General features: G+C 38.1%; 1 protein-coding gene across 1 annotated transcript in view; it reads right to left on the minus strand.

Moving 5' to 3' along the window:
* Positions 1–16,491: 16,491 nt before the first annotated feature.
* PHF6 (PHD finger protein 6) overlaps positions 16,492–25,394 on the minus strand; it is a 33,634-nt gene continuing 24,731 nt past the window's right edge. Inside the window, exons 8-11 of the mRNA XM_036740040.1 lie at positions 24,657–24,761; positions 22,143–22,276; positions 19,997–20,126; positions 16,492–19,700 (exon numbers count right to left, since the gene is read on the minus strand). Coding sequence (XP_036595935.1) covers positions 19,997–20,126; positions 22,143–22,276; positions 24,657–24,761 — 369 coding nt within the window. The 3' untranslated portion in view covers positions 16,492–19,700. The remainder of the gene's footprint in view (positions 19,701–19,996; positions 20,127–22,142; positions 22,277–24,656; positions 24,762–25,394) is intronic.

Consider the following 25,394-nt stretch of genomic DNA (forward strand, 5'->3'; position numbering starts at 1 on the left):
GAGTTTTTAACCTGGGGTCCCTGAACTTGTTAAAAAGTATTTTAATGAATGTATTTCAATAGGCTGTAATTGCTTTTCTTTGTAATCCCATGTGTTTTATTTTATGCAATTAAAAACCTTGTTCTGAGAAGGGGTCCATAGGCATCCCCAGACTGCCAGAGAGAGCCAGGACTCTACAAATGGTTAAAGATCTCAGCCTTAAAAGCTAAAGGGTCCAAAAGAGGGATTATTTTGTAATTTGGTGGCCATTCTTTATACTAACTGAGCAATATAGAATTTAACATTTGTTGAGCAGCTAAAATTTCCTTGAGAAGTAGATCTCCAACTGGGATTTGCATTTTCCCACTCCATAGGAGGCAAGAGGTCACCCCGCCCCCCCCACAATGTGCCCCAGACTGCAGATATCATTGCAGGGATTGTCTTAGCCTCCTGCTTCTGCCCTGCATTCTCCCTCTCAGAAATGAATGGAAATCTAATCTTCCTCTTTCCCACAACTGCTCTCTCAAACCCTCTCACCCCTTGGCCTGCCCCCTCCTTGCTTTTTGGGCAGGGGGAAGGAGATGAAATGCCTGAGAAAAACCCGCTAAACTGTAAATATTTTCTGTGAACTGCTTCTTCTTTCACAACATGATTAATATGAAAATAGGTTTTACATGATTGTGCATATAACCTATATAAAATTGCTTACTGTCTCAGGGAGGGGGGAGAGAAGGGAGAAAATTTGGAATTCAAAATTTTATAAAAAATGAATGTTAAAAATTATCACTACATGTAATTGGAAAAAAGAAAATACTGTCAGTCAGTGAAAAACATTTTTAAAAAAACCTTGTTAGAGGACCATTGGTGAGATTTTTGAGCAGAGTAAAAAAATCTTAGTCCCCTTCCCAGCACATGTTAAAAAACACTCTTCTTTCTTCGGTTCCCTAACCAAGATTCCATGGAGATGAGGGCTCAAAGAAGTGTTTTTAGCTAATGCTAAATCAAAACTCAATTTATAACCTATGTCTGCTATGCAGAACTTAAAAATAGGCCTCTTCATTGAGGGTGTAGTGGGGAAAGCCCTGGCCTAAGAGTCAGTCTATGGCACTTTGGATGAATCACTTGCATGCCCCAATTTCTACTTCTGAAAAATAGGCAAATAAGCCTTTTATTATCTAATGTATAAGGTTATTGCAAGAAAAGTACACTGGAAGCAAGCCCCAAAAGTGCTCTGTAAAAGTGAGCTCTATAAACCTTCTTAAAGAATAGGAATATTTAGAAATTAGCTTTTAGAGTAAGCCCACCTTTTGCCCATATCATTTAAGAATACAGAAGAGCTATTTGGGAGATTTGTTTCCTATCACTTTAAGAAACGAAATATTTTTAAAGCCACATAATCGATCAGCTCAAAAGATTCATTTAGGGGAGAATTGGGAAAAAAAAAACAAATGCTGAACTGGGAAGGTGTGAAATTGCCTCCGAAACTATTCCATTATTCTTGAGTTTGAAATATGCTCACTATGGAGTGGGTAATTTTGTATATAGGCCTTTGTTTCTGGCTGACTTTCCTGGGGACATGAGTCCAGTAGTAGGATTGCTGGGTCAAAAGGTTTAGACAGTTTAGTCACTTATCTTGCATATTTCCAAACAGATATCCAGAACAGTTAGACCAACTGACAGCTCCACAGACAATGTGTTAATTGCCTGTCTCCCATAGCCTAGACAACACTGACTATTCCCATTTTTGTCTTGGCTAATTGGCAGTATGTGAAGAAGGCAAACTTCGGATTTGTTTTAATTTGCATTTCTCTTACTCTTAGTGATTCAGAGCATGTTTTTGAATGGCTCTTGTACATACAGGGTGGCCCAAAAGTCTTAGTGCAGCCTTAACGTAACACTAAAGCTTAAGGCTGCATTATGACTTGTCAAAGGACAAAAATGGGTTTCAAAATATTGCAAACTATAATCATCATTCAAAAACATGCTCCAAATCACTAGTAGTAAGAGAAATGCAAATTTAAACAATTCAGAGGTTTCATTTTGCCCACTGCCAACTAGCTATTAATTAGCTAAGATTTTTGCGACATCCTGTATTTATGTCAGTTCCCTGCACATCTTGTATGTTGACTTTTGTCAGTAATATTTGATGGAAGTATTTTTCCCACTTGATAGTATTTCTTCTTATTCCATCTCCATTGATTTTGTACACACAAAGCCTTTTACATCTTATATAATCATTATTTTGTCTTTTATAATCTCTATCTCTTGTTTGGTTAAGAGTTCCCCTCCCCTCTTCCCTCCCCCACCCCCATCCCCAGCTACAGCTATAAAAGCTAACTTTTAAGTGAATTTTTATATTTAGGTTATATAGCCATTTTGAGTTTATTTTGGTATATGGTTTAAGAAGCTGAGCTAAACCTAATTTCTGCCAAACTTCTTTCCGGTTTTCCCAGCAGTTCTTGTCAAATGAGTCCTCCCCCCAATAATTTATGTTCTTGGGTTTATCAAATACTGGGCTACTATTTTTGATTGTTTCTGCTTTTTGCTTATCAAGTCTGTTTCACTGATTCTGTTTTGTTTCTTATTATATGTATCAGGCTCTTGTGAAAATGTCCATTTCATCATTTCTTATGTCACAATGATATTCCATTATATTAATATGCCATAACATGTATGTGTATATATTATATGCGTGTGATTTGAAGAAATTCTTTTTTTTAAGGAAACATTTATTATCTCTCTTCTACTCTCCCCCTACTGAATAATTAAACAAAGAAAAAGAAAACCTGCATAAAAAATATGCATAATCCAGCAAAACTAATTCCCACATTGGCCATGTCTAAGAATGTATTCTCATTTTCCATGTTAAATCCATCATCTCTCTAGCAGGAGGTGGGTAGGTCGTGTGTTCCATTTTCAATTACATTCATTGAAGTCTAAAGGCTCTCAATGTATTTTTTTTAAATGCTGTTGTCATCATATAAATCAGGGCTGTCCAACCTTAGGTTTTTATTGAAACAATGGACAATATATTTTGATTTGCCATTTTAGTGAGAGCTCTGCAGTAGCTAGGCTTTGTTTACTAAAGCATTTATACAAATTTCTATGCTTGTAGGTGGGGCCCCATAAATACTGCAGGCTGCATATGGCCACAGGCAGCATTTTGGACAGTCCTGATATAAATTGTTCTCCTCCTTTTGCTCATTTCACTCTGAATAAGTTCAGACATCTTTTCAGGCTCTTGTGAAAATGTCCATTTCATTACTTCTCATGGCACAATAGTATTTCACTACATTCATATACTATCATTTGTTTAGTCATTCCCTAATAGGTAGACATCTCCTTCATTTCCGGTTTTTTGCTTCTTTTAAAAGAGCTGTTATAAATAATTTTGTACATGGTTCCTTTTCCTTTTTTAAAATTTTTTTTGAAGGCAAGGGCCTAGTGGTGATATTTCCAGGTCAAAGGGTATGGGCAGTTTTGTGATTTTGGGGCCTACTTCCAAATTGTTTTTCAGAATGGCTAGACCAATTGATGGCTCCACTAAGTGTATTAAGTGTGCCTGTTTTCCTACAGTCCCTCCAAAATTTGTCATTTTACTTTTCTCATCTTTTTTCTCATCTAAGGAGGGACTTCAGAGTTTCCTTCATTTGTATTTCTTTAATTATTAGTGATTTAGAGCATTTTTTTCATTTGGCTATTGCAATTCTTCTTTTGAAAACTGACTGTTCCTGTGTTTTGGCCATTTATCTATTGGGAAATGGCTTTTATTCTTACTGACTTGAATCAGTTCCTTATATATCTTTATCAGAGAAAGTTGCTACAAAGATTTTTTTCTCCAGTTACCTATCAACCTCCTAATTTTAATTTCGTTAGTTATATTTGTGCAAAACCTTTTAAATTTTGCACAATCTAAAACTGTCCATTTTATCTTCTGTTATTCTTTCTATCCCTTGCTTGGTCATTATTTTTCTGTTTTTTAACCAGTACAAAATAGTGCTGGTGATTACTGCTTTATAATATAGTTGGTGATGCTAGGTCCCTTTCATTCATACCTTTTCTAATTGTTTCTTTTGAAATTCTAGACCTTTTGTGGAATGAACTGCCTAATGGGCTCTGCCATGCAGGGGTTGGCATCATCTACCTACTCGACCATTTGCTCCTCTCCACTCCCCTCTACCAGTCACCTTGAGCAGGAGAGCAAGGCTACTTGCCCAAGACAGGTCCTAGCTTGAACCCAGGCTCAGGCTCAGGCCAGGCCAGACTACCACTCACCATCCCCTTTAATTCCTCACTCCTCACCTCTACTTCCCAGGTGAAGAAACAGACCTAGATCCTCTGCATCACCCCTTAGAGAGGTGAGCTTCTCTCCCCATCTGCCACCCAATATTATCCCTGTTGTTCTTCCTGTTTCTCTCCTTATGACTGTCACAATTAATCGCAGGCCATTTAAGAAAAAAAAAACTGTCTCCTGTCTCCTCCTTCTGTTGTCTCATCACCACCCACCTCAACCTAACCTCACTCATGTCACAATCCAACTGTGCCCACACTCTCCACTGCCCCCTGTTGGAATTCCCATTTTATTGAGAATTAATCCTCCTTCATCTTGGGCCTCTTTCACTCATACTCTCTATTATTAGACCTCATGGAGACCAAACTCCCCTCTGAGGACAATGCATCTATGCCTATCTTCTCCAGCACTGTTTGGACTTCTCTCTTCCTCCCTGCCTAACACTGGTCCAGGAGGAACACCAGAATACTCTTTGCTTCCCGCTATTTCTCCTACACTCTCCTTTTGCCTTTGCCAGTAATCTTTCTTCATTTGAAATCCACACAATTAAAATTTTCAGCCCAATTGAAATTATAGTAGCAGTACACTGACCCCCTGGGTTGTATACCAATTCCCTTTTTTCTCAAGTTCAGCATCTGACTCATCATTTTCCTCTCCTCCTCAACTCCTGTCTGTATACCAAGGAACCTTAGTATTTATGTAGATGGTCTCTCAAACTCCCAAACCTTTTATTCCCTTAACTTTTTAAAGCCCCATGACCTATCCCTTTATTCTACCTCAGTCACACATAGGCATGCATGGTCATACACTAGATATGGAGCTTACTCACAAATGTTCCACTTCCCTAATTAGAAACTCTGACATTCCCCTAGCCGACCATAGCCTCCTATCATTCCACCTCTCCCTATGCTTCCCCCCTCCTCCACCTGTTCTCCTCTGTCATCGAGACATCTATTCTTTCCACCCCTTAGTACTTTCTCAGGCCATTGCCCCTGCTCTGACTTCCCTCTCCAAACTAGGTTAGTAGTTTGTTATTCCAACTCTACCCTCTGCTTTGCTCTTGCCCCTTTGTCCTATTATCTCTCTTTGCCATATCTTGGCCCTAGGTTATGCCCATTGTTGACCACTTCCACTTCCACTCATGAGCTGCTGAATGAAGCTCGAGGAAAGCCCACCACCGTGTTGACTGGATACATCAGAAATTCATGTTATCCAAGCAAAATTGGGCCCTCACTGCATTCCTTGACTACCTATTTCATTCATTCTCTACAGAAGCTGTTCCAAACAGTTTCTTCCCTCTTGAAGCCCCCATATCTCCTCCTTGCTCTTTGTCTCACGATTGAACCCCCTCCCAAAACAGGCCATTCAGTGAGCTCCCTCTTTGCCTATTTTCTTGATCTCAAATCCCTTGACATTCTCCTTTCTCCCAGTTGCTGACAAAAGGTAACCCTTGTCCTCTGTACGTGAACTTGGGCCCATTCCCACCCATCTTCTCCAGATGATTGTATCCTCAGTCATCTCTCCTCCTTGAATCTTCAGCCTCTATCAACTGGTTCCTTCTCTGCCTTCAAACATGCCTATTTCCCTCATCCTTAAAAAAAGCAACCTTCACTAGGACCTTCCAACTCCTCAAGCTATCAGCCTATCTCTCTCTTCTCTTTCTCATCCAAACTCCTTGAAAAGTTATCCACACTCACTACCTTTACATCCTCTCTTCTTGCTGGCTCCTCAACCCTTTCCAATCTGACTTTTAATCCAATCACTTAACTGCAAATGTTCTTTCCAAAGTTACCAATGATTAATTAATCTCCAAATCTGACGGCCTTTTCTCACAACTAATCCTTATTGAGACCTTCCTGCAGCATTTGACATTGTTGATTCTCTTTTCCTGGATACTTTCTCCTCTCTAGGAGAGAGGTTACATTGCTCTTTGCTGGTTTGCCTCCTACCTGTCTGACCATGCCTCACTTTTGTTTTCTGGCTCATCATCCACACATTACATCTTCTAATTGTGGGTGTCCCCCAAGGTTCTGTCCTGGGCTCTCTTCTCTTCTCTTGATACTTTTCTCTTAGTAAACTCATTAGCTCTCATGGGATTAAGTATCATCTCTATGTAGAGGACTCTCAGTTCTATATATTCAGCCCCAGTCTCTCTCCTGAGCCTTAGTCCTATGTCACCAATTACAATTGGATATTTCAAACTGGATGTCCTGGAGACACCTTAAACTCAGTGTGTCTAAAATACTCATTATCTGTGTTCCTAAACCATCCCCTCTTCCAGCCTTCCCTACTTCTAAAGCACAACCATCCTTTCAGTTTCTTAGGCTTCTAATCTTGGCATCATCCTGGACTTTCCACTCTCTTTCACCCCATATATTCACTTATTTGCCAAATCTTGGTATTTCTGCCTTCATGACATCTCTTGAATCCAATCCTTTCTCTTCAATTATACATCTACCACTGTAATTCAGGTCCAAATCATCTCTCACCTAGATTATTGCAGCAACCTCCTATTTGGGCTTTCTGCCTCAAGTCCCTCTCTTTTATTCTTCTTTATTTAATATTTTTTAGTTTTCAACATTGATTCCCACAAGATTTTGAGTTACAAATTTTCTTCCCATTTCTACCCTCTCCCCATTCCAACATGGCATATATTCTGATTGACCTTTTCCCCAGTTTGTCCTCCCTTCTGTCACTCCACTCCCCCCCCCCCACCCTTATCCCCTTTCCCCTTACTTTCTTGTAGGGCAAGATAGATTTCTATACCCCATTGCTTGTATATCTTATTTCCCAGTTGCATGTAAAAAACAAGTTTTTTTTTGAGCATTTGCTTTTAGAACTTTGAATTCCAGATTTTCTCCCTTCTTCCCTCCCCACCCACCCTCCTTGAGAAGGCAAGCAATTCAATGTAGGCCACACATGTATCATTATGCAAAACACCTCCATAATAGTCATGTTGTGAAAGACTACATTTCCCTCCCTCCTATCCTGTCCCCCTTTATTCAATTTTATCCCTTTGACCCTGGCCCTTTTCAAAAGTGTTTGCTTTTGATTTCCTCCTTCTCCGCTCTGCCCTCCCTTCTATCATCCCCTCTCTCTTATCCCCTTCCCCCTACTTTTCTGTAGGGTAAGATACCCAATTGAGTGTGTATGTTATTCCCTTATAAGTCAAATCTGATGACAGCAAGATTCATTCATTCCTTTTCACCTGCCCCCTCTTCCCTTCCAATAGAACTGCTTTTCTTGCTACTTTTATGTGACATAATTTACCCTATTCTCTCTTTCTCCCTCTCTCAATATATTCCTCTCTCACCCCTTAATTGTATTTATTTATTTATTTTTAGATATCATACCTTCATATTCAACTCACCCTGTGCCCTTTGTCTATATATGTCTATATATGTCCATATATATAGACATATATATATATATATATGTATTAATGAAGATTCCCTTCAACTACCCTTATACTTAGAAAAGTTTCACGAGTTACAAATATCTTTCCATGTAGGAATGTAACCAAAATAGTTCAACTTTAGTAAGTCCCTTATGATTTCTCTTTCCTGTTTACCTTTTCATGCTTCTCTTGATTCCTGTATTTGAAAGTCAGATTTTCTATTCAGTTCATGTCTTTTCTTCGAGAAAGTATTGAAGTCCTCTATTTTATTGAAAATCCATATTTTGTCCTGGAGTGTTATACTCAGTTTTGACTCAAGTCTCTTAACCACTGCAATCACATCCTACACATTGCTGTCAAAGTATTTTCCTTAAGCTCAGATTTAACTATGTGGTTCCTCCACTCTTCCTCTAGGATAAATATAAATGCCTCTCTTTAGCTTTTAAAGCCTTTCCAGCCTTAATGGGCATTATGCCCCCTCCCACACTCTATGTTCCAGCCAAACTGGTCTCCTCTGTAGTCCTCACGCATGACACTCCATCTCCCATCTCTCTGCATTTGCTCTGGCTATCCCTTATGCCTGGAATGCAGTTCTGGATCACCTGCACTCAGAGTCCCTTTTTTTCTTTAAGACACATCTCAGATACCACCTTTTGCATTACGCCTTTCCTGATTCCCCCAAATTGCTAGTGCCCCCTCCCAAACTACCTTGTATCTAACTACTTTGTGTTTGTATAGATGTGTATTTATTAACTCTATCTATGTACTTGCTGTCTCTTCCTTGACAATGCAGGCCTCTTGCCAGTAGGGATTATTTCATTCTATATACTAGTATTTCTAGTGCCTGCAATATAGTAAGTGCTTAATAAATGCTTGTTGATTGAAGGTAGCATTATCATTTGCTTATTTTCTAAGTATATAGCTAAAACTAACTAAATGAATAAAGGAAATTTTTTTAAAAAGGAAAATCAATGAAAATGCTACTTATAGGAAATCCATTTTTTTTCTGTGTTAAGTCTCTGCTAAAAATCTTCAGCTAAAAAGTGAAAAATTTAATCAACCACCTATTTTTTTTTAAAAATCATATTATTTTTTAAACTGAACAGTTGTTAGACCTAATTGTAACCTTAGGAATAAGGAACATCACCCTGCAGAGGAGGGTCATTTGATCCTTCCACTAGAACAGTACATAACACTTCAAATGTACTGAACAGTCTACCACATTTAATTTCGCACGTATGGAGCAAAGAGTCTATATGGGCTCAAGGAACAGCTGTTGGGCAATTTGTTCCACTTCAGAAGTGAGGGGGAAGGGAAATGCTCCAGTAGCTCCCTGCTGCCAAACCTTAAAATATTACCGTTAATAATAAATAAGAGGGAAAACCTTTTAACCTTAACTCTTTCATAGATAGAAACTAGGGCTTCAAGAGTTTAAAATGTCCTCTAGTTCCTACAGCACTGACTGGTTTGAAGCCTTTTTTTTTCATTCCTGAAGTGGGGGATACAAGCATTATAATCCTGTTTAAAGAGGAGGAAAATGAGGATCAGAGTAGGGAAGCAACTTCATCTCATTGAGTTTGGCCAAATGCTCTTTGTGAATCCTAAATGTCATCTACTGTGTTCACTACTTCCAGAGCAGATATGCCCAAGGTTACACAGCTAGAAAGGGGCACAGGCCTATTCAACTCTGAGATGCATGCTAAGTAAACTTAGCTTAAAAGAATTTAGATTGAGCATCTAGGATGCCATCAGTTTGCTGTAGTGCTTTTTACAAGACAGTAGCCCCTTGCAACGCCATTTTGCCAATGCCAGTGGAAAGGACACAAGATCTGGTGATATTTTGCCGTTTCTTAATGATTTTCTGAAATAGCTATTCGCATATCTAGGGCACTTGTCTCACAATCGCAGGAGGGAGGAAGTGGTCCATATTTAATGACCCTCTCCCCCTCATTTTAGGAGGTTTGGAGAGGTAGTTAAATGGCCAAGTTGGGCCTTGAAGTCAAGTATTCTGACTCTCTTCTATGGTACTGTTTCTCTAACACAGTCACCATTAAAAAACTTTATAGGCAGCCTAATGTGCTTGGCCCAAAAGAAAACATCTACTTCAGGGAATTTTAACCTTTTTTGTGTCCTGCACCTCTTTGGGGATAGTCTGGTGAAGCCTATGAACTTCTCAGAATAATGTTTTTCAATAATTAAAGGAGATGCTAAATTTCAGTTAAAGGTTAATGAAAAGAAAGATCTAAGTTTTGCCACTTCCAGGTTCATGCACCCCCTAAAATTTATCTGTGGACCCCTGGAACCTAGAACTCCTGCCCTAGTCTAACTATTTACAGGGTACTGATCACATTATTGGAACTGAAGTTTTTTTTAAAATTAAGTACTATGAAAAAATGGGGTTTATTCTTTTCAGTATTTGGTTAAATGAAAAAAGAGAAAATCCCCTATATACCTTAGTAGTGAAGGTGATTTCCCTTTGTTATAGTGCATGGTAGGCAGGGTTGTAATAACAGATAAGTAGCAGAATTAAGCTGCTAACTTCTGAAGCAGAGCTCTAAAGGCTACATGTTGTACACATGGCCATTGTAGGCAATGTTTCCAAAGGCTTTGGAATTTCATTAGTATGGATGGAATCTCTACCTTTGTAGATGGTAACTCAAAAAATGTAATGTATGGTCTTTAGAGATGCTATGGCTGAAAAATTCATCCCTTTGTAGCCAACCTGGTGACAAGCCTCTCAAATAATAGTTATAGTAATAACAATAATATTTATATAGAGTTTACTATATGCCAGGCACTGTGCTAAGTGCTTTTAATGATTATCTTATTTGATCTTCACAAAAACCCTGGAAGGTAGGTGCTATTGTTATTATCCCCACTTTACAGATGAGAAAACTGAAGCAAAGATGAAATGACTTACCCAGGGTCACACAGCTAGTAAATGTCTGAGGCCAGATTTGTTTGAACTTAGGTCTTCCTGACTCCAGGTCCAGTGCTCTATCCACTGTACCTCTGGGATGAATTTACTTAGGCTGGGTCTTTGTACCAACAGATGTTACCTGTGGCTGGGCTCATCCAGTCCAGTTTGGTAGGACTCACTAGAGCTTGTGTTCCACAGGCATACACTTAAAGAACCCAAGGATGAGGCATTGAAATAGGGTCACCTAAAAGGTAAGCCAAATCAGCACACTGGACACGCTGAAAAAGCTGTTCCCCAATTAGAGAGGGACCAACTTTGAGAACTTTTCTAGGAAGTGTCATCAGGCTTTTTATCGATTGTAAGATAGGAGAAAAGGGGTAGATGAGCTCTAAGGTATCTTCTAGCTTTGTGCTTTTGCTTTGGGATACCCCTTATTGGGCACAGATGACTTTAAAGAAAACCAGAGCTTCTGGTAGGTCAAATTGACAAGCATTTATTAAGTACCTACTATGTGCCAAACACTGTTCTAATTGCTAGAGATAAAAAGAAAGGTAAAACAGTACCTGCTCAATAGAAATTATCTGAAAGCTCTATGGTTAGGGAAAAGTTCATAACAGAAGAGGAAGATAAGGGTACAGGAAATAAGACGGATAATTTTGATTATATAAAATTTTAAAATTTTTCTACTAACAAAACCAATGCAGTTAAAGTTAAAAGTTAGAAGAAGAGCAGAAAATTTTGGGAAAAATCTTTGTAGTCAGCTTCTCTGATGAAGGTCTCATTTCTAAAATATACAGGGAACTGAGTCAAATGTACAAGAATAAGAGCCATTCCCTAATTGATAAATGGTCAAAGGATATGAATATGCAGTTTTCAGAGGAAGAAATCAAAGCTAGCAATATCCACATGAAAAAATGCTCTAAATCATTAATATTTTGAGAAATGAAAATTAAAACTCTGAGGTACCACCTCACACCCATCAGGCTAAGATGACAAAAATGGAAAATGACAAATGCTGAAGGGAATATGGAAAAACAGGCGCACTAATGCACTGTTGGTGGGGCTGTGAATTTGTCCAACCATTCCAGAAAAAAAAATTTGGAAAGGGTTATTAAACTGTGCATCCCTTTGACCCAGCAATACCATTATTTGGGTTATACCCCAAGGATAACAAAGAAAGGGAAAATGACCTATATGTACAAAAATATTTATAGCAGTTCTATTTGAAGTAGCAAAAGAGGAGATGTCCATCATTAGGGGAATGGCTGAACAAGTGGTGGTATATGAATGTGAAGAAATACTACTGTGCTGTAAGAAATGATGAAGGGAATGGTTTCAGAGAAACCTGGGAAAACTCATATGAACTAATGCAAAATGAAATGAGTAGAACCAGAACAATCTACACATTAACAATATTGCGAAGATAATCAACTTTAAAAGACTCAGTAGTTCTGATCAACATAATGACCAACATAATTCCAAAGGACTCATGATGAAGCATGCTATCTACCTCTAGACAGAGAACTGATAGACTCAAGAATGCAAACTGTGGCATATTTTTTTCTTGGGCTTTCTTTCTGAACATGGTTAATTTGGAAATTAGCTTTGCATGTTTACACATATTTGCAATAAGTTTTATCTTTTTTGCCTTCTCATTAGGTAGGGGAGGGTGAGAGAGAAGAGGAGGGAGAGAATCTGAAACTGAAAAATAAAGAGAAAAAATAAAGGAAAAAAAGTGGAGGGGAAGTCCTTGCTCTCAAGGAGCTCACATAATTGGGGAACAACATATAAATAACTATGTATATATGATAGAGACAGGGCAAATTTGGGATAATCAATAGAGGAAAGGCATTAGCATTGAAGGAAATGTGGAAAGACCTCTTACAGAAAGTAAGATTTTGGCTAGGTTTTGAAGAAAGTCAGTGAAGCTGAGGCAGAGATGAGGAAGGCCATCGTTCAAGGTAAGGAGGGGACAGGCAGTAAAAAATGCAGTCAGGAAAGGTACAAGGGGGCCAATGTCATTGGATCAGAGTAGGAAGAAGGAAATAAAATATGAGTATTGGAAAGGTGGGAAGGAGCCAGGTTATGAATAGATTTAAATGCCAAACAGGATTTTATATATGATCCTGGAGGTAATAGGGAACCACTGGAATTTATTCAGTAGGTAGAGAATGACATGGTCAGACCTGTGCTTTAGAAAGATCACTTTGGCAGCTGAATGGAGGATGGACTAAAGGAGACAGACTTGAGGCAGTGAGATCAACCAGCAGGCAAGTACAATAATCTAGGTCAGGGCTGTCCAAAATACAGCCCACGGGCTACATGCGGCCCACAGTGCGATTTCATGCACTTGTGGGTTTTAATTTTCACAAGTGAAAAAATAAAATAATTTGCATGGAATGTGTATTAGATTTTTTAATTCTATCATTAATAAATAATTTCATTGATGTTAATTTTCTTTGGCGTTTTTAAGCAGTATTACAGACGGAACATTATCGCACAGAATTTTCAATCTGTGGGATGCATTCTGTCTGTACGATGCAGACTAGTCAGTATGCACCAACCTTTATACTGTTGTGTTGTCACTTTGATGTTTTGTGTTTGCTTTCGCGCTTCGCGCCTTCACTTGTTGTATTGATGACGCATATTGCCCCACTTTCTAATAGTGTACTGTATTTTTTATTCTGGGTGTGGCCCTCAAATAATTATTTTATTTTAATGTGGCCTTAAGATAACCCAAGGTTGGACAGCCCTGGTCTAGCTATAAGGTGATGAGGGCCTGCACCAGGGTGATGGTGGCAGCAGTGTCAGAAGAGAGAAGTGGGGCATATTTGAGAGATGTTTTGAAAGGGGAATTGATAGGGCATGGCACAGACTGGATATGGGGTACAAGTGAGAGAAATTGAGAACACCTAGGTTGTAAGCCTGGGGGACTGGGAGGATGGTGGTACCCTAGAAAGTAAAAGGGAAGTTTGGAAAGGGAAGGGTTTAGTGGGGAAAAGATAATGAATTCAGCTTTGGACATGTTGAGTTTAAGATGTCTGTGGGACATGCATGGGACATGGATAGAAGTATATGTTGACATCCAGTGATGTCCAATGGGCAGTTGATGATACAGGACCATACCTCAGGAGAGACATGGGGTTTTATGTGAAGATCTGGGAATAATATCTATAAGGATAATAATTCAACCCAAAGGAGCTGATGAGATCACCAAATAAGGTAGTATATAGGGAGAAGAGGGTTCAGAATAAGAGGATGAGAGTCTTAGAGGACACCCGTGGTTACTGAGTAGGACCTGGATGAATATGCAAAATAGTAAGAGACTGAGGAGCGAGCGATCAGCCAGGCAGGAGGAGAATCAGAAGAATACAGTGTTAACAAAAACTCAGAGATATCTGTGAGAAAAGGGTGGTAATACCAAAAGCTGTAGAAAAGTCAAGAAATATGCAGAGGGAGAAAAGGCTGTTTTGTAATTATGACAGATCAATGATAATTTTGAAAAAGCAGTTTCAGTTAAATGATCTCAGAAGTCAGGCTGAAGAGTTTAGGAGGTATTAGAGGCATTGATTGTAGATAGCTTCCTCAAGGAATTTAGCAATGAAAGGGAAGAAAGATACAGGACAAAAGCTAGAGGGGATGGTTGAATTAATAGTTTTTTTAGGGGTAAAAGAGACTGGATATGTTTGTTGTCAGAAGGGAAACAGCCAGTAACTGAGGGAGAGTAAAAATGAATGAGTGGGAATGATAGAGGGGGCACTCTGCTGGGGAAAATGAGATAGAACTGGGTTAAGGGTTTATAAAGAGGGGCTTCTTTGGGATGAAAAAGTTTGGAAAAGCTACTGTGGTGAGTAGGACAGTAGATCTGTTTGGGAGGTGAAAAAGGCCAGAGGAGATTTGAGATAGGTGAAGGAGAGTGGGAGAAGACATCTGGGTGATGTGAGATGAAGAGGGGAGAAGAGGGAGCTCTCAAAGAATAGCCTCGATTTTAAAAATGAACTATCAGTTATTAGCTGAAGGAAGGGGTGCCATGGGAGGCTTTAGGAAAGATGAAAAGGTCTTGTAAAGCCATTGTAGTGGGTAGAATAGTGAACTAGGGAGGTGAAGGATTGTCTTGCTGCAGTGAGGTCCCAGTTGAGATTATGTAGCAAATTTGTAGTGGACTCAGCATGGTTTCATGATTTTTTTCTATCTCCATTCAGCAGTGTGGGAATGGAATCAAAGGCAGCTGGAGGGAATAAGCCAAGGCTGAGGCTTAGCAATGCATGATCAGTCAAGGTTTAGAGCAAGGGAGTATAGAGGATAGTGTAGAGTTGAACACGGTCACCAAGGGGCTGATAAGAAAGGGATGATATTGTAACCAGTGCCAGGGGTAATGGCCTGGGAAAATTGAGGGTTGCAGGGACTGGAGGTAATGATGAGGACAAAGAGCATAGGGGCTATAAGATACAGAGAAATATGTATGGAATGATAACAGATTATGATCAGATAAAGGAATTCCAGTGCTCATGAACATGTAAGTGAAATACTTTTGGGCAATGGAAAGATCAAGGGCATGACCATCTCTGTGTGTAGCTGAGGTGAGGCAGAAGAGTGGTCATGGAAAATGATTAAGTTGAATAGCTGGCAAATTAAGATGTTTGATAGAGCATCACTATATATGTTGAAGTCCCCTAGTATGAGGACAGGAGTTTGGGGGGAGGGAAAGGCACTTGAACTCACTGAGGAAGAAAAGAGAGTGTCCTAGGGTTTAGTAAGTAACAGCTACTAGAAACTTGATTGGGTTATAAATATGGATTGAATGAATCTCAAAGGAAGAGAGGTTGCTGAGTGATGGCGGTAGAGGGAGAATCTGAAAGTGGCAATGGAGTATTCTGACACCTCTCCCCACCCCCACCCCCAAATAAAACAAAAACCAACAACCCAGTAAGTTGATAGGTATGAGTGAATTGGTACTGGAAAGGATAGCCAGGGATGCTATGTCATTAAGAGGGCATGAGAACTCATTGAGTGCTGGAAGAGGAGAGGAGTAAGAAAGGAAAAGATTTAAGATGAAAAGAAGTTTGCTAACTATGAAGCAGATAGATGCTTCAGTGGTGGGGGTAGGCAGATATTCAGTGGGTCAGTGAGGGAGATAAGAATAAGGGAGTGGGTAGGTGATACAATATGGGGCTTATGTAATGACCACTAGTGGGGTTTGGGATCACTGGGATGAGAAAAACATGATGGGGTGAGAATACACTATTGAGGAATAAGTTCAGGCACATTATCAGTGACTAGAGAGAAGTCCACTGAAGGAGGCAGGTAATTAGACAGTAGGCTCATTCGTAGGTTAAAAAAACCTGTTTGTCCATAACCTTTACACATAGTGTCAAGCCAGCCCTAGCATCAATGGAAATTTAGAATTGATAAGAGTGAAGCCCCCCCCCCCTTTTTTAACATTGGGAAGATTGGACTAATAGCCACCATAGAACCTGGTTAATATCAGATTTTTACTGCATTATAAAAATTATAAGAGCAATGTCCCCATGAACTCACACTCAGGTATATCTAAATTCATGTACTAATAGACCAAGACATAATGGAGGTTGGGGCAGGGGAGAGATGAAGGAGGGGGACTTTTACAGAATTTTTGAAAGAAATAAAAAATATTTTATTTGGTCCAAAATGACATGATTCTAATACTGAAGGATAGAGAAAAAGCAGTCAATCTTTCAATGATGCTTTACATTCTTAACCTTTGCATTTTCCTCTCTCCCACAAATGGTTAGAAACCAGTTATTAAACTGTGGTTATCTCACCACAAAATAATGCAAGCCTAAGAGGAATTCAACACATAATGGCTCATAGAGCTAAACCATAAGCTTATCATATGCTCTCATAAAAAAGACACATGCCAATAAGAAAGTTTTAACTCATTTATTGAATATATGCAAGAATACCAATAAAAAGAAACTAATACTGCAAACTACAATTTTGGAAATAAAAGCCAACAGAACAAGAACAAAATATACATAACATAGTTGAGAGGAATGTTTTTGTTTGTTTGTTTGAAACCCCATAACACATTCCTTGTCTTAGTATTTAGTGTAGATGTACGTGAGAGCAAAAGCTACAGGCTGTGGTCTAAACAAACTTCAGTGCTTTTCAAAAAGCACCACGCCAGGATCCTCTCTAGTTTGTTTTGAGATAAAATTGATATTTCGCTGATGATTATTTCATGTGCATCTATTTATGTATACAAAGGTTTGACTCAATGGAAGATCTATATTATTACTTGCCTAGTAATAGGATGCACTCCTGAGCAAGAAATGACTGAAATCTTAAAATTATTAGAGATCTTGGAAATAAATTATTTTCAGTTGTAGTCTTTAAAATTGTGAAATGAAAGTAAAACACACCCATTAAATTGTTTTCTTTTCCAGGAACAAATAGATCTTATTAAAAGTACAGAAATTCAAGTCTATCTTTCTACTATAAAGAACTTTCTTTACTAACATTTCTGGTAAGGCAGTAAATGCTCCAGAATAATCTTCAATATATGCTTGCAAAGATTACACTGTTTTTAAAAAAAAAAAAAAAAAAAAGGAAAAAAAAAGACACTCTTTAAAATTCCAAGCTAAAATACGCATAAAAGACAGTAATGGCAGTATCGTTTGCTTTTAAAATTATGTTGATGCTGTATACTGATCAAATAATTTTCATGCTTAATAAAAGTACAGTTAAGGACATAGGAGATGTATAGTAAATACACTGCTGAGGTACATTTTTCTAAATATTGACACCACAATGTAATTACTACCCAGAAGATGATATTGGGAACATAAGTACTGTACAATTTTTACATTGTAAGGCACTTTGACTCAGCATATGACAAAAATATGAAGAGAATCAGAATATTGTAGGTTTATGACCCAAAGTGATTTTTCATGTGACTTTAGTTTACATCTTATTACGAGTGAAAAATCATTTAGCCAAATCATCACACCACAGTGAAAGAATAGGTAGCCAGCCACTTGTTCTGTCAACCAAAGGTAAAGTGCTATTCTGGTTGCTAGTGGCACAGAATGGATTGAAGAAACCCAGACACACTTAAATTTTACTAAAGACCAAATCCAGCAATTGACACCTAGAGCATTGAAAGTCCTTGTTTATACAATAATTATATTAGACTGGCCATAATACCCAAAACACCTTGCATTTTCCTTAATTCAAAGCAATACAGTAGTTGTCCAGAAATGAAGGTGTTCTGTTCCATGGGTAAGCCATGCCTGTGGCACACAATATAAAAAAGTGATCTAGACACAGTGATTTCAAGATTTAGACTAATCCATTTTCAAGCTGTTGTAAGAAACTGAAGTACAGATCTTTTAGGGGAAAAGTCACATACCTTGGTAAACAATTATCTAGAGATCTGTCATTGCAATTCAAGTCATGTTTAATTTTGAAAATCATATTTACAAAAAAAATCAATGGCATATTTAGAACAAAAAGGAAACATTTATAACCTACAGGACAAGCTCCTACTAAAACTACATTATCCTTCTAGAACAAAAAAAAGAAAAAAGAAAAAAAGAAAAAGTTTGACTATAGCTATAATTGGGTCCCTTGTTTTAAGTATATGCGTGAAAATATATTTGACAAACGTGGCTTTAAAATACTAACAGTAAAAAAGCAACAAAATCTTAAGCACAGTGTAAGTTTTCACCTGTTACATAAAAAAAGAACTGTTTATATCAGCTGCAGAATAATCTTCTCAATGTACAGTCAGGTTGTCAATGTGTCTTGCTTGTCGATTTGCTTCAAATGTAGAAAATCAGAATTCCTACCTTGCTACTGAGGTGCTATGGTAGTATCAGGCAGACCACAAAGGTTTTTTGGTTTTATTAGAAAGAAATGTACTCATGTGCTTCAATAAGTAAATCCAAGAAACTATCCTTATCACTCACTAGAAAGGCCAGTGGAAAAATACTCTTTTAAGAGAACTGAGCAGTTAGCCACTGAATAACCCCAATCTAAGGAACCACCAATCAGAAGCACATGGAGCCAGCCCTACACACACAAGATAACAGTAGGGCAAAAAATCAAAGCAATGACTCAAAAAAGTCAAAAATGTTAAATACGGTTTCTAAAATAGTGGTCACATACTCAAAAGAAATACTGCTGCTTTATGAAAAGAGTCTTTTTTATTCCTATAGCACACAAGACCTACTTTCATACTTGGGACCAATATGCGAAGTGTTCCATACAACAGGGCACTTGAGAGGTGTGGGTTTCAGACACGGTGGCTAAATTCCTCAGTGAATAATGACCCTCTAAATTTCAAGGAGGTTTAATTTGCTGCTTCCATATGTTAGTATAAAGACTTCAACCATTTTTGCCCAAAGCTCTTAGTATATTTTGGAAAGAGGAAAGGTATATGGGCAAGGCAGGGAGGCAAGGGGAGTTAGAAAAAGAAAATACACACAGCCCTTTGGCGTAAGCACTGGAGCTCACCAGTTGCTTGGAGTCCATGCTGGTAAGTGGGAACAACTTCAACTGGAACAAACTGAAAAATCTTTATTTAGCACACTTTGTGGTAAAGAAAAATTCTTTTATGCATGTGCTTTCCAAGCAAAGAGAGGAAGAACAAGAGGCCATCTTCCTTTGTAGCCTCGATTGTTTGCGTGTAGAGAAATCACAAAACTTATAATTAACTGTGCTGTCACCCTGGCCACGTCTGCAATGTGAAGTACAACTGGCTTCAACTTTTCCTTGATACTGAATCCACTAAACATTTTACACATTCCAGATCTTAGAATTTTATTCAGTCCAGAAATAGAGCTTAGTTCATTTCGATGTCTGCCTTAACTTTTGACACTGTACATATCATTGAGTGTTTCTATTTTTTTCCAGACACTGCAGACTACAAACTACATAATATCAACAAGTAAAACTCTGCCACTTATTGAAGGCTCACACACATGAACATCTCAGGCAGCTCAATGAAGGATCTAATAGCGTCAGGCAGTAGAAAGTTCCTAACCCTTTCTGATTTTAGAAAACAGTGAAAAAGAATAGTAGTTATGGATGTCTTATTCATTCCCAGTTTTCTAACTCTCTGTCCCTTGAACCTGTTCAAAAGATGATGAAAACAATTGTAAATTTAAAATAGAGAAAACAGGAAAAATAAAAGAGTATCTTACAAATTTGACATTACAGCTACATTTATTGATAAAATGGCTCACTTGCTCTCTTTTAAAATTGTTACAAAATCAGCTAAGGTTACAGAAACTTCCTTGGGTCTACGGGGTTCTCTAACAACATGCTGTCAACTAAACACATTAGTATTTTTGAATCTACCTGCATTTAGTCATGTCAGTAACACACTGAATGACGGGCATCTCTGTATCAGGAATAACTTCCATACCTAGTTTCCATTGAGTTGCTGCTGAGGGAAGCCACTAGGATCACTTCCTATTTTTCCCCGGCTTTTGCTTTCTCGTTCTTCATCTTCTTCATCTCGCTCATCATTTCCACTATGGTTTTTACAGTATAGTCTAGAGCAAAGAAAGCAACAAGGGGAAATTCATCAGGAAACAAAAGTTAGATGAAATGGTAGATGACATGTGAAATCTACTGTTGAGAACCCATGATATGTTAGTATTAAGTGGGTGAAACTGGCCTGCTCTTTTACACTGTTGAGGGTAGGTATACTTATAAATGGGATGCATCAATTCCAGGGGTGCTTATATGCCTTTTAGATAGTAATAAATGAGCTATTTCCATTATACTCAGCAGTTTACCATTTGACAGAACTTAATTTCATTCTTCAGATATCAGTATGGCAATTAGTTCTGAAGCTAATTTGAATAATTATCTTATTGAAAATAATTGCTAAGGTGATCTGGCCTGCCTCTCATGTACCCCTGATGAGACGATTACTCATTCCAATTAATATCCTTCCATCCCAAAAAGGTATAGGGATGGTCTGAGTGAAGTCTTTAGGGCCAATTGCACAAAGGAGCATAAAAAGGTATATGAATCCTTCAAGGTGGTGCTATTACACAGTTCACAGAATGCCCTCTTGCGGTTATGACCCAAGATAAGGGATGATCAAATATGATAAGCTCATAAACATAAAGTCTTAGTAGGGAGACAGAAGAGAAGGAAAATGGAAAAAAAGATTCCACAAACCAAACTGCTCTGCAGGGAGTAGAACTTAGAAGTTACTTATGTTAAATCAAACATAAGTCAAATTTCCTCATAATTCAAGGAGATAAAGGGAGGATCTGATTTTACAAGTTCAACTCATTACAACACTTTTTTCTTTAAAAATATACATATGCACATAACATTTTATATATACACACACATATACATGCACACACATATATGCATATACACACATGTGTATATAGGTGTGTATATGTATATAGATGCATGCAAGCATGCATGCGTGTGTGTGTGTGTGTGTGTGTGTGTGTACGTATGTATAGAAAATAGCCACTAAGAAACCATGCCCACTGTACCTTGGGAATGAGAAAACCCTCCAAATCTTAAAATGGATTAAGGACAAGAGTTTCACCTTAGGAGCTATCTCAAGACACTGTTTCATTCTTAAGATACTTAATGTCATCTGCCCTACTTAAACCTGGATAACATCCACCCTTCATCCTGTCCTACAAAACTCCTCTTGTATCTTGGTTCTCTTTTGGGATCTAAGTATTTTCTGTGAAAAACAGAATTCAGAGTGCATCTGAAGTAAACCCAGTCTGAATGGAGGACCAAAGAGGGGACAGGCAAATCGCAATTCCTAGTGCCCAGTTTAGAAGTCAAACTGAAATAAGTTTGGCCAATCAATCCAGAGGAACCGATGTAGGTGGGACACTTATTTTCATCAGTAATTCTAGTAGATTACATAAACAGAGATTATCTTCTTCTAAGGAATAAAAATACCCAGTATATTCTAAGTTTCCATGTTAGCATCTAACATTATGTAAACAGATCAATTTTGTGAGCAAGAATTAGACCCTGCATGGTGACCCCTAACAACCTGCTTATCTGAATATCTTGTTACCTAGGCTGTCATTACTGAATAAACAGGATAGTTATAAGCCAAGCCTTTGCAAGTAAGAACATACTTAGTGTTTTTCAGAAGCAAACCATCAACCAGTTTGGTCAATGAAAAGATGACAGCTAACTCTACCTTGGATAGGGCAGGGGAGAAGTCAGGGCAATGAATGAATGCCCACTTTTCTCTCTCTGTGGGCAAAGCAGTTGCACACAAATCTGATGGAACAGGTAGGTGGCAATGCTGCTCCAACATGGAAACCCACCACCAGTGCATAGGTCCAGCAATGTCAGTAGACCCAGAGAAAACAAGCTAATATTGTGCCCAGATGGAACTCTCTCCCCAGGCATATAGAGCCAGAGTAGAAATGGCCTGTGCAGCCACCTCTGACTTGTGCTAGTAAAGTTATGGGGAACACTGCTAGTAGCATAAGGTGAGGTGCTCTTTTGAAACAATTAACTGTTTATGTCTAAAAGAAAAATCAAGAACTGTAGTTTCTTACTTGTAAATCCCTCGTGACATATTTTCAATATATTTAGCTTTGTCTTGCACGCCACAGTGGTAATGGTAAGTCTTGACACAAGCTTTTATTTCACATCCGATAGTAGCACCAGGCTGGCTACAAAGCGTACACTTCTGTTACCAGGGACAGAGAGGAGTACCCATGAGTAGGCTTGACAGTTCACTCCACAGTTTACACATAAAACAAATACAGATAATAAATTACCATGTGGGAAAAAAAGGAGAACTCACTCGCAACTAAAGGAATCCAGACTTACTCAACTTTAAGATGTCATTAGATACTTTTGGAAAATTGGCTTCTATAAAACAAAAGAGTATGGTCTTATTTCTATTCACTGTCATTTTCTGATGTATATCTATATGCCTTTTTCCTTTCAAAGGTATCACTTTAGGGGTGGTCCCCTACCTGACAGGCAAACTATGTCAATGTGGAACACAAAAGCAGCACATACACTTATTCAATAAACATCCTTTCTTACATAACTGTAAAGAGAGTGGGAGAACTGGGAGTGATGTCAGTAGTTTAATGTTCATTAAAACTAACTTTGTAATAAATAAAACTACAAGCTAAAGGCAAAATTTAAAGGTTCATATGCTCTTTTTAGAAAGAGTATGCCATGGTTTTCAGACTCAAACATGTAATTTTAATATACAGCTGGCATCTCACTTTTTGTACAAATGAGTATGGAGCACATTTTAAACCATGTGCTGCACAAATGCATTTCCATTAGCTGTGACATGAAACAGAAATAGAAGTTGAGGCAGTGTGGCGTAGTGGAAAGATCTGACCATGGATAGGTCAACTTCCTCCTTGTGCCCTTCAGCCCTGTCCCTAATATGCACTGTCTGTGGGCAAGTCCCTTCGCAGCTCTGTGCTCTAGGTAACTTGACTAGGAAGTTGCAGAGAAGGTGTTGACCTTCATTGGCAGAGAAGAGTGTCCTTACCGGAGAATTTCTTACACCAATAAAAATTCTAGGAGCAGTTCTCCCTACTATTATTACTACAATTTTAAGCCATATTTCATTTTGATAAATGTCACCAACACTTTAAATTCTCCACTGACAGTTCTGATAATGAAACATTTACCAAAAAGCCAGTTTGCATTAATTTCTTCTAGGAATACTGTTATTCTGAAGATCCGTCCCCTTAACATATGTCACTCAATGGCACACAGGAAAAATAAATAATATAAGGTATCATGCTATATGTCCAAAAGAATACTAATCTATATCATATAGAGAAAGAGACTACTTCATCATAAAGGAGGTTCAAATCCAGAAGATCAGTTGATAAGTCAATAATTCTCACAGAAAGTCTACTTTTATTTATGGAAGGTTACTATTTGGTCAGGGGCAGCCTGGTATAAGTGATAGGTCAGTCAGCCTTGGAGTCAAACGAAACCTGGGTTTAAGTCCTGCCAATGACAGATACTGGCAGTGCCATCACAGGAAAGGCACAAGCTCTCAGGGTCCCAAAGAATTCTTTAAGTTACAGATATGTTACCAATCAGCATCTGTAGAGTGACTTTTCTACACCAATGAAATTGCCAATCCAAACCACCTCCCCTCCCACTTCCCAAATCAACTGGGCCATTTAATGTCTTTCAGTTTCTCTTTTTCTACATGTTCAAAATAGCATCTACAGCAGGAGTTTTTAACTTTGTTTGTGTTGTCTGCCCCCTGGCAGACAACCTGGTGAAGCTGATGGCCCCCTTCTCAGAATCATGTTTTTAAATGCATAAAATAAAATACACAGGATTACAAAGGAAACAAAAAATTTTTAAAAAGAGTTAAAGGATCCCTGGTTAAGAACCCCTGATCTAAACCATCAATACCACAACATTTTTAAAGACAAGTATTAGTCTGAAAAAAAGTTTGTGTATCTTCTATAATTCAGAGTACGTATAAGCACCAGTGGAGCTAGTAATTCATAAATATACAGAAGTTACAGATAAGAGTAAGCAAGTAAACACATCCAGCATATTAGGAATTCATTATATTTTTTAAAACATGTGAAGGCATATTTCCCAAACATAATGACAAGGTAAAGATGGATATATGAGAAATTAGGCTATATATGTGTACTTACAAAGGATGCCTCACTAGGGGTCACTAAGCTTGTTTTACCTATCTGAAAAACAACCCTTTCTGCTTAAATAACAGTTAGAAACACTTGATATTGCATCACTCAATGTGTTAGTTCATGTCTGTTGCTCACAAAATAACCAGCAATCAATCAGTCACAGTTCTTTTAATGACACTGTTTAGTATAGGATTTATGGTGAAAAGAAGTGGTCAACACCATCCACTTATCAATTCTCCAAACAGGTCAATATCGTCTATCTACAAAAATGTACTTTGTCATGATAGTACAGCAGCTTCATCTTTAGGTTTTTCAATGCCTGGATGAATCTGAAATATGTTCTAAATATACAGCAGAAAGATAAACAGCAATACACTCCTGGTATCTAAAGAGGGATAGAAAAGAACATACCATTCTTTTTCCACGCTTAATCTCTTGAAGGACAGTTTTAATATCAAAATCACCAAATTCTGCTCTTGATGTTGTTGTGAGTTGAACTGTGCCAGAAGAGAACAACTAGGGAAAGAGAAATCCAAGGACATTAAGATCCAGAATCTCTTTTTGATGAAGGGTAAGGAAGAGGTATAAAATACAAGCATTTCAGTATTCTCACAGGCAGGCCTGCCAAAAGGAAGATCAAGAACATAAACACTAAGGCTCATTTTGGCAATAAGGAATATTTTGATTTGGAAATATTTTTAGGTCTGAGGGTAACAGCCATGTTGCTTCATCTTTTCTCCACACTTGAAAGGCTTGCCTAAATGATAAAACTCTCAGCATAAATACTGCTTGTAGCTTGAAAAATGTAGGATTTATGACCATGAGCCAAGTCATGATCTTTGGTCACTGTAACACTCACTAAGCCGTAGAACTTTTGGGAGAGGTGCTAGAGAATGATTACTGTAAATTCTGACTAAGCAAAATAAAGAGAAATACACTCATGAGCTTAGAGACCATTTTATTTCGGCAAGACTCCATGCTACAGAATAGCTGGTTTAAAAAAGAAAAAAAGCATAATAGGAAAAATTCCTACATCTGGCAACTCACCAAAAAGTTACTTGCAAATTTTATCAGAATCCCCTGAACATAAAATTTCATAGCAATTAATTCAATTTATTTGATAGAAAGTGCTAATTCCAGTAAGAATTA

Source organism: Trichosurus vulpecula, chromosome X, assembly GCF_011100635.1.
Source record: "Trichosurus vulpecula isolate mTriVul1 chromosome X, mTriVul1.pri, whole genome shotgun sequence".
Taxonomy (NCBI): domain Eukaryota; kingdom Metazoa; phylum Chordata; class Mammalia; order Diprotodontia; family Phalangeridae; genus Trichosurus; species Trichosurus vulpecula.